The sequence below is a fragment of the Triticum dicoccoides genome, chromosome 3A (assembly GCF_002162155.2).
Source record: "Triticum dicoccoides isolate Atlit2015 ecotype Zavitan chromosome 3A, WEW_v2.0, whole genome shotgun sequence".
NCBI lineage: Eukaryota > Viridiplantae > Streptophyta > Magnoliopsida > Poales > Poaceae > Triticum > Triticum dicoccoides.
This window is the reverse complement of record NC_041384.1, coordinates 20,189,966-20,200,179: the sequence shown is the minus strand read 5'-3', so window position 1 is coordinate 20,200,179 and position 10,214 is coordinate 20,189,966. Positions and strand designations below refer to the sequence as shown.

The 10,214-nt window shown below is 42.3% G+C and overlaps 1 protein-coding gene and 1 pseudogene across 2 annotated transcripts; both read left to right on the top strand.

The window, feature by feature from the left end:
- The first annotated feature begins 662 nt into the window (after positions 1–662).
- LOC119271775 lies at positions 663–4,252 on the top strand (annotated as a pseudogene).
- Positions 4,253–5,602: 1,350 nt separating this feature from the next.
- Positions 5,603–9,863, top strand: LOC119266755 (deoxyhypusine synthase-like). 2 transcript variants are annotated; one of them, XM_037548039.1, is made up of 8 exons: positions 5,603–5,941; positions 6,048–6,302; positions 6,714–6,881; positions 7,027–7,245; positions 7,948–8,031; positions 8,500–8,605; positions 8,671–8,906; positions 9,420–9,863. In XM_037548039.1, exons 1-8 carry the CDS (start codon positions 5,906–5,908, stop codon positions 9,504–9,506), a joined length of 1,191 nt encoding a protein of 396 aa, XP_037403936.1. In that variant the 5' UTR covers positions 5,603–5,905; the 3' UTR covers positions 9,507–9,863. The 2 variants fall into 2 exon arrangements, with proteins under 2 accessions (XP_037403936.1, XP_037403935.1); XM_037548038.1 differs by having other exon boundaries at positions 6,042–6,302.
- Positions 9,864–10,214: the final 351 nt, after the last annotated feature.

The window sequence follows — 10,214 nt, the reverse complement described above, 5'->3', positions numbered from 1 at the left end:
CGATCCGCCATGATTTCCCTCCATTGAGGAGGAGCAGGGTCGCCCACGGTGCACACCTCCACCCTGTTGTAGAGCTCATCATCTCTCAAACGAAGGAAGAACTGGACTACCTTGTACATGCCACTGCGAAGATCACGGCCAAACCCAATGGGGCGGAGGGAAGGGGGCACAATGCCGTGGCTGCTCTCCGGCAGCGTGACGACGTCCCTGGTGGCGGGGTTGAAGAGGTACGCCGTGGTGTCTGTGGGGACAAGCACCAAGCCGTCACAATGGGGGAACAAGAGAACCAAGTTGAAGTAGTCAGTACAGTCCCTGCTGTGCACAAGCCAAGCCTCGGAGGTGCCTTGCTGCCACTGGAAGAACCCGATGTCTCCTTTGCCGTCGTCATCCAGGCTGTGCCGGGTGATGAGGAAGGGTGGGTTCTGCTCCCATCTGCAGGCGGCGGACATCTTGAGGTGCTGTCGGACGAAGGAGGGGTCGGATATGGTTGCGCGCCAGGCCTTGCTGATGCACTTAAAACGGAGGAGAGACTTGACCGGCAGTCGGGTCAGGATCTCTGAAACGAGCTCGTCCGGCAGCTCGGGAGTCGGCGCCTCATTGCTTTTTTTCTGCTCATTGGAAGTCGTCATGGCGTAAGTGGAGAAGGAAGCAAAAACACTGCGATGTACGTACGTACTAGAGCTCGGGATTGCTAGTAGTTGTGGGTATACGTGTGTGTATATATACACAAACAACATACCTGAGGTTTCCCACTTGAAGGCGGTGTCCCTGGCAGCCTCCGATTAGACTTACACCCTTTTTTGAAACACAAACCAAGGTTACACGGTGTTGGATTTGGATCGGATTTACGTGTGCGTAGCGCAGGATAAGTCTGTCAGTGCGGCGGTGACCGTGTGTGCCTGTGCATGACTTTTTCTCTACCACATGTGTGGAAACATAAACTAGCAAGGGAAACTCTCCACCTCAGGTGACTGATCCTATTAATCCACCGGACCAGCTCTGAGCCATTGATTTGTTCTCCATCCCACGATCCGCGTGACTCTTCTTTCTCTTTTTCCATGGCCCCGTTAATGACAACCATGAATCAGCACACCCATCTGCCCGTTCCATAAACATTATGTACCTCCTTCCGAGTTCCTTCCCTAAACCTAATTCTCCATGGTTGCCGCCGCCGCTGGAGCCGAGACCTGTTGCCCGTGGTGTGCGAGTCATGTGGTATTGGTGTGGGCATACACCAGTTTCGTCCTGGAAAAGGACGAAGACACCGATGACATGTAGACATCGCCCTTGGGAGTTGGGAACAAGAACTCCAGAATCTTAAGCGGCGGGAGTCGGTTTGGCTGGCAGCGTCGTACTTCAACTATTTTGCGGAGGACCATAGGTCTCTGTCGTAGTGCTAAATCCGATAGTAAGATAGGTATGAGAATTAGTAGTAAATAATTTTGATAGGGTTCTCTTCTAGTCTTTGAAAAATTCCTTAATTGAAGGGTACACAATTACTTTTCTGGAACAGCAAATAAGCAGGAAAGGAAAATAAAATAAAAAATGAAGAGAATTTAAATCTGGCTCGAAGTACTTACAACAGTATTTGTTGCACATGCTATAGTAATAAGGATGCTTAAAACAACTGAAATTGTACGTAACATGAAATCACGAACTTTATTGTAACCCGGCTCCATGAGTTTCCTTTCTTTCAGATGTATGTATCTAGCTATATATGCACGAATAAACATCCAGACTATAGGATCTTGTCAAACCTAATGTGTGAAGTACACTTTATAAGTTTCTGCACAAATTTCTGAAGTCTACGTAGATATTGTTGCACCTCGGTCGATATTTGATCTTTTAATTAAACATAATCAAACATTTCCTACAATGTGAATTCTTTGTACAAGCTTCACTGCTCATACTTATGTTTCTTTTAATTTCTTGTTACCTACAGAATGTCTGGACACCATCAAAAGTGATTGCTCGTCTTGGCAAAGAAATAAATGATGAAAGCTCCTACCTTTATTGGGCAGACAAGGTAGGACGCTTTTGACAGTTCTTCGTTATTTTTCAAATTATCAGAAAGTCTGAAGGCATGTGTTTGTGTAAATGCTGATCATATTTAAGAAGTTTGTAAATAACTATGTTTGGTAAACAGGGAGATAAACTAGGGTTTCTTCTTAAGAATTTTGTTGAGTTTGATTCTCATATTGGTATTGTTTTACCAGAAAAAAATCTTTATCGTATTGAGTCTTATGATTTTACCCAGAAATAGGAATCATTCCTGAACCAAACTTTTCTTTTGTCGGAAGTGGTGGGTCACAGTTGATATGACCGCGACTAATGTTAGTGTTGTTGATGATCGCAAAATAGTACCGCATGTCAGTGGGTTAAAGGAACTATTTTCTGTTACAAGAAAACAAGACGTTGGTTTATTTGATCTTTATGCCAACGAGGAGAAAAAGAAGTCCCTGGACGTGCATGTGTTGAAGGGGGGAAATTGCATGCGAGGTAAATTACTAACTCAAGTCAGGAGATATACATGCAATATTGACCAGGCTCAGTTTGGCAAGGAAATACCAACGTGCATTAATTCCTTAGAAGTAAAGGCAACCCATGCTAATGGAAGGAATCATGTAAGATCTGATTTGTTTGCATCGGTCAACAAGATAAAAAGAAGAGATATCTTTCTGTTTATTCCGCTCCCACGCAAGTTAAAGTATATCAATTACATGAGGTGTACAAGCAGAATTAGACATGCTAAGCTTGAGAGGATGCGGGTGGGGTCCACCTTCTCGAGGAGAAGTTGTACGAACCAAAATATGGAGTCCTAGTTTGTTATACGGTACTAGGTGATCAAGGCTGCCGGATACAGTTAAATCTTTGATTAGTTTAAATAGGAGAGAGAGTCCGTTTCAATCTAGAGTTGTTAGGCCAGTTTTGTTATTTGTGTGTTGGTTATAAAAAGGGCCGGACACCCGTATCAAGATTTGAAGGGATCTTTAGAAAACCTCTGTGTTGCAATTTCTCTTCGTGAAAATTATTTTGCGTGTGAGTACCTTCGTCGAGATTGGTTTCTCGTGCTGGGCCGCAAGGTTCAAACCATCTACTTCGTGTACATCGCGTGTGCGGGCGAGAGGTTGCTACTACTAAAGGTGGAGTGTCATGAAAGATCGGGCCGCAACAACAGACCAGATCTCACCACGAGGTTCGGTCCATAACAACAGTTTAGTAGATGTAAGCATGGTACAGTTGTTGGCTGGCTGTTACACTTGTTGGGTTGTCCTTCACTTTATTCCATCGAGAATATGTTTCACACTGGGTTGGTTTTTCTGGGTTGAAATTCGTAACTTTCAAGAACTATTTGTGCAAAGACTGAAGTTGCAAAGTGTTGACTCGTTAAAATCGACCAGAACAATATTCCTGTGTAGTGCCCAACATTGACAGATGGAATGCTTGGAGACATGTTGTTTTGTCATGCAGCTCACAATCCTGGTCTTATTATCGACATTGTACAAGGTAAGTTCCAGTTTATTTGATATTCTTAATTTGTGTTCATTTTCAAATGCTTGAATGGTTTTGCAGATATAAGGCTGATAAATGGTGAAGCCATTCATGCAAGCCCAAGGAAGACAGGGGTCATAATTCTTGGTGGAGCCGTTCCAAAGCATCACATATGCAATGCAAATATGTTTCGCAATGGTGCAAATTATGCAGTCTATATCAACACAGCTCAAGAGTTTGATGGAAGCGACCCAGGAGCACGGCCAGATGAAGCAGTTTCATGGGGAAAGAGCAAAGGTTCAGCAAAGCCTGTAAAGGTATATATAGATGTTCACAAGTTTGAGATAATTTTGTTTTGTGTTGTTTTGTGTTTTGCATACTAGTACTAGGTAAAATGTTCCTTAGGTATATGGTATAATGATCATGATGCACCTGCTCATGTGTTTTGCAATTTGTTTATAGAAAATTGCATGAATCATCCTGAGCTGGCTTATAATATTTAGACCATCTTGATTTATCATTTTCCCATGTACACTGTAGAATAATATTGCAGCCTATGAGTTTATGGTACAGGTGATTTTAAGGGACATAATTGTGCTGTATAATGGTGTCATACATCATATTTGATGATCATCATTATTGTAATCTAACATTCCAGCTTTTGGAAATCCAGGTCCACTGTGATGCGACTATTGCGTTCCCATTACTCGTAGCCGCAACATTTGCACGTGGATCTCATAGTGGAAATTCAACCAGCTGAATTTCTGGCAGCCAACCAAGAGCCTCAAAATGATATTATTTTTTTCTTATTGATCTCAAATCATGTGTCTGGACTCTTTGGAGGATAACATGGAAGGTTTTTGTCAGATGCTGACCACAGTTACTGATTCCTTTTGTATGTTTTGTAATGAGATTATGTATGGATTGCCAACATATAAGGAAATATTTGGAAATGGACGACTGAGTCTGGAAAAACTGCGAATTTATAAGGAAAGTATCTGGTGAGGATCCTTTGATCTTTCAAGACTGGGGACTTGAAAAAGTGGGCAGGCTTACAGCATTGGGTCAACAAAATAAAGTTGTTTGGTTGAATCAGTTTGTTGGTTGATCCCTCGTACAAACGGGTGGGAAGTTTGTAAATAGAGATCGTGATACAGTATTATGAAAATACTTGCAAATGCTATAGTCCCTATTACATCGCAGTTCGTTAACCTGCGCCTGGGTTGCCGCAGCTGAAGCAGAATGACCAACCACGCCTCACCAACTGAACATTGTTGTAGCCTTCAGTTCCGCTGAAGGCTATTCTGCATTTTCAACACAAAATAGCATCGCCATACAGCTTTCCTATGTACAACATTTCTTGCTTTAATAAAGTTACACCATTTCTCGAAGAGAATGAATAAAACTAGACGAAGAGGGGTCAACAAGATCCTCAATGAGAAAAATGGAAGTTACATCAAGTCATGTTCCTCTTTTTCATTTATATCGTGATCATCTCTTAAACATCCGGTGAAGAGACATAAGCAACCCGCCGAGGACTTATTCGGTTTGCAGTTTTCCTAGAGGATTTTTACAAGATTTTGATCCTCAAGATTTTTTCATCTGTGTAGAATTTGTTTTAGAGGAACAGAGGTACAGGATTCCAGATCTATATTGACCTCAATCCCGAGGGGGAGCATTACTAAGAGCTCGTGGAATTTTCTAAAGATTTGAGTGGGCATCTCATTCTAACCATTTACTTTTCCTACTCGTGTGATTTGGAAATCCTATAAACTGAACGAGCCCTCAAAGAATAATGGCTAGAGGCATGCTCCCCACGAGATAGGTTATCAAACCGTTGTTTCACCGTCGAACAACCAGAAAGGAAAACAAGAGCATGAAAGGAAACCGAACAAGTTTGGGAATTTCATAAAATGTTTGTGTTTTAAAAAAATGTTTATAAATTAAAAAAATGCCTGCCTTTTAAAAAATATTCAGAAATTACAAAAACTGTTCACATTTTCCAAAAAAACTCTATCTTTTATTAAAAAAATCGTATTTTCCAGAAAAATCTAAATTGAAAAGTACCATCTAAAAAGTCGTGGCCTCCCCCTTGGACCTTGATGTTTTTGCTGTGGGAGACGGGAAGCTTAAGCTTGAGGCCAAGCCCAGCAAACAGGACAGCCACCGCCTGCGGAAGCCGCCGCCACGCCACGCCGTGAAACTGTACAGGCCAGCCGGAATCCGACGGCGCCTCTCCCTCTCCCTCCACCGCGCCGAGCTCCCCACAAAACACCGTCCCGGACGCACGCCTCTCCAAGTCCGCCGGCCCCCGACGCCCTCTCCGACGAGTAGGCCAGGCCTCTCTCCACCACGCCGCGCCGGATCCCCGCCGCCGCCGACCTCCTTCGCCTCTCCCCTCCCCTCCGCCGCCATGCTTCTGGGCGCTAAGGTGGTACCCCGCGACAAGGTGAGTTCCCTTGCATCCCCTGCCTTCCACTTCTTAGCCTGCGCACCGCACGGGATTTGATTTCATTTGATTTTGATTTTACTCCCCTTTACTTTTCTAGAAGCAGCAAGGAGGCGGCGAGGAGGCGGAGATGGGAGGTGACTGGATGAGGGCAAGTGAGGTTGTTAGCAAGGAGATGGAGGGCGTCCGTGCCATCGTGCTCAAGCCGTCCGAGTCCCTCGACGAGTCGCGGTTCACCAAAATCGCCGGCGCCGACTTCAACGACGCCGGCCTCGGCCTCGACGGCCTTCTTGGCTCGCTCGCCTCCACGGGCTTCCAGGCGTCCAACCTCGGCGACGCCATCGACGTCGTCAATCAGATGGTATGCCCGCCTTTTCCCTTTCTCCCTCAGCCGCGAGCTTTGCCCTTTTCAGCATGGGATTAGTTCGCAGATACTCCAGCACCGGAGTAATTTATTTCGCCATTTGGAGCACTTAGATAGCTGGATATATATCGTTTCGATGCCAGGGTGAAGCTGATAAGTGTTTTTTCTTCCCCAAAGTAAATCTTTTAGATGTATCTGAACAGTCTAGCTGAATGTGTGTGCGTCTCCTATTTAATCCAAGTGCTTTGCATTAAATTAGCTGGAGATGATCTATATGAAGGAATGCCTGTCATATCACTATGCATGCTTCCGAAAATTAAGTACTCGTTTCCAGAATTTCTGCCGATTTTCGCTACTCCTTACATTCTACTGACACTTCCTCCACTGTAATAATTTTCTACAATGAAGTTAGATTGGAGCTTGTCGCATGAGAAGCCAAGCGAGGACTGTGATGAAGCTGAACTTGACCCGAAATACAGAGAATCTGTCAGGTGCAAGATATTTCTTGGTTTCACTTCAAACCTTGTTTCTTCCGGTATACGGGATGTTATACGGTTTCTGGCTCAGCATCACATGGTAAGTGCTCCAACTTGTGTCACGTTTGCAAATCTGAAAGGAAAACAACTTTAAATATCATTTTAAGAACCTGTGTTTGTTCCAGTCAATTACTAACTTCACTAACTGCATTGCCATTATTGATATTTTCCACAAAATTCTTCAGGTGGATGTTATTGTTACGACAGCTGGGGGTATAGAGGAAGACCTCATAAAATGCCTCGCACCAACTTACCGAGGTGAATTTTCTTTACCTGGGGCACTTCTACGGTCAAAAGGACTTAACCGGATAGGAAATCTGTTGGTGCCCAATGATAACTATTGCAAGTTTGAAAACTGGATCATGCCACTCTTTGACCAGATGCTACAAGAACAATCTGCTGAGGTAATCATTCCTCTTGGCTTAAACACAGCTGGTAATAATCTGTTTTAGTTTTCCTTCGGTATGTCCCTAGTTACCGAAATCCCCTGATACTGTGGATTATGGCTACCCTTCCTTGTACGTGTCATGGGCCCATTATAGTGCACATGGAAGCTTCTGATGCATAAATTAGCTGCAAAGTTGGTAATTTGCAGGGGATGCATGAATAGGAGAGTACATTAATTATATCTTGTATTTAGCGAAACTAGTAGTGATATAATTTTGATAGGGTTGTCTTCTAATCTTTGAAAATTTCCTTAATTGAAGGGTACACAATTACTTTTCTGGAACAGCAAATAAGCAGACACTATTTGTTTCACATGCTATAGTAAGGATGCTTAAAACAACTGAAATTCTACATAACATGAAGTCACGAACTTTATTGTAACCCGGCCCCATGAGTTTCCTTTCTTTCAGATGTATGCATCTAGCAGTATATGCAGGAATAAAACATCCAGACTACAGAATCTTGTCAAACCTAATGTGTGAAGTACACTTTATAGGTTTCTGCACAAGTTGCTGAAGTCTACGCAGATATTGTTGCAGCTCGGTTGATATTTGATTGTTTAATTAAAGATAATCCAGCATTTCCTACAATGTGAGTTCTTTCTACAAGCTTCACTGCTGACCATACTTATGTTTCTTTTAACTTCTTGTTACCTATAGAATGTCTGGACACCATCAAAAGTGATTGCTCGTCTTGGCAAAGAAATAAATGATGAAAGCTCCTACCTTTACTGGGCATACAAGGTAGTATGCTTTTGAAAGTTCTTCGTTATTTTTCAAATTATCAAAAAGTCTGCAAGCATGTGTTTGTGTAAATGCTGATCATATTTAGGAAGCCTGTAAATAACTATGTTTGCTAAACAGGGAGATAAACTAGGGTTTCTTAAGAATTTTGTTGAGTTTGATTCTCATATTGGTTTTATTTTACCATAAAAAATTCTTTACCGTATTGAGTATCATGATTTTACCCAGAAATAGTAATCATTCCTGAACCAAACTTTTATTTTGTGTGAAGTGGTTGGTCACAGTTTAGGAGATGTAGCATGGTAGAGTTGCTGGCTGGCTGTTACACTTGTTGGGTTGTCCTTCACTTTATTCCATGGAGAATATGCTTAACACTGGGTTGTTTTTTCTGTGTTGAAATTCTTACTTTCAAGAACTATTTGTGCAAAGGCTGAAGTTGCAAAGTGCTGACTCGTTAAAATCGACCAGAACAATATTCCTGTATACTGCCCAGCATTGACTGATGGATCACTTGGAGACATGCTGTTTTGTCATGCAGTTCGCAATCCTGGTCTTATTATCGACATTGTACAAGGTAAGTTCCACTTTATTTGATATCCTTACTTTGTGTTTGTTTTCAAATGCTTGAATGGTTTGCAGATATAAGGCTGATAAATGGTGAAGCCATTCATGCAAGCCCAAGGAAGACGGGGGCCATAATTCTTGGTGGAGGCCTTCCAAAGCATCACATATGCAATGCAAATATGTTTCGCAATGGTGCAGATTATGCAGTCTATATCAACACAGCTCAAGAGTTTGATGGAAGCGACTCAGGAGCACACCCAGATGAAGCAGTTTCATGGGGAAAGATCAAAGGTTCAGCAAAGCCTGTAAAGGTATATATAGATGTTCACAAGTTTGAGATATTTTTGTTTTGTGTTTTGCATACCAGTACTAGGTAATATTTTCCTTAGGTATTAGGGTATAATGATCATGATGCACCTGCTTATGTGTCCTGCAATTGGTTTATACTCCCTACCTTCCTAAATATAAGTCTTTTTAGCCATTTCAAATGGACTACAACATACGAATGTATGTAGACATATTTTAGAGTATAGATTCACTTGTTTTGCTCCGTATGTAGTCACTTGTTGGAATCTGTAGAAAGACTTATATTTGGGAACGGAGGGAGTAGAAAATTGCATGCATGATCCTGAGCTTGCTTATAATATCTAGACCATCTTGATTTATCATTTTCCCATGTACACTGTAGAATTATATTGCAGCCTATGAGTTTATGGCAGTACGAGTGATTTCAAGAGACGTACTTTTGCTATGCAATGGTGTCATACATCATATTTGATGATCATCATTATTGTAATCTAACATTCCAGCTTTTGGAAATCCAGGTTCACTGTGATGCTACTATCGCTTTCCCATTACTTGTAGCCGCAACATTTGCACGGAGGTCTCGTGGTGCAAATTCAACCAACTGAATTTCTGGCTGTGAACCAAGGGCCTGAAATTTATTTTTTATTGATCTCCAACCATTTGTCCGGGCTCTTTGGAGGATAACATAGAAGGTTTTTTGTCAGATGCCGGCCACGATTACTGGTTCCTTTTGCTCGATGTACACCTGAGATTGTAATACCAAATGTATGCTTTGTAATGAGATTGTGTAAGAGGAAATGGGCTATTGAGTCGTTCCTCTCTTTATCTGACTCTGGAAAAAACTGCGACTTTACAAGCAAAGTACCTGGTGAGGATCATTTGGTTTTGTAAGACGGGGGACTTGAAAAAGTGGAAAGGCTTACAGCATTGGGCCAACAAAATAAAGTTGTTTGGTTGAATCAGTTTGTTGCTTGATCCCTCGTACAAACCGGGTGAGAAATTCTTGCTAAAATTGTAAATAGAGATCGTGATACGGTATTATGAAAATTCTTGCAAATGCTATGGTCCCTATTACATCACGGTTCGTTGACCAGCGTCTGCGTTGCCACAGCTGAAGCAGAATGACCGACCACCCCTCACCAAGTCAACATTGTTGTACCCTTCAGTTCTGCTGAAGGTTATTTTGCATTTTCAACACAAAATAGCATTGCCATATAGCTTTCCTATGTCCAGCATTTTCTGCGCCATCTCATCCGCAACCATCTTGCACGAGCATGACATCTGCAAGTAGACACAACAGCGAATGCCAAGCG

Coding starts and splice junctions, on each gene's coding strand:
- LOC119266755 (XM_037548038.1), top strand. CDS start 5,906: ATGCTTCTGGGCGCTAAGGTGGTACCCCGCGACAAG. Junction 5,942..6,041: donor AGGTGGTACCCCGCGACAAG/GTGAGTTCCCTT, acceptor TTACTTTTCTAG/AAGCAGCAAGGAGGCGGCGA. Junction 8,606..8,670: donor TATTATCGACATTGTACAAG/GTAAGTTCCACT, acceptor AATGGTTTGCAG/ATATAAGGCTGATAAATGGT.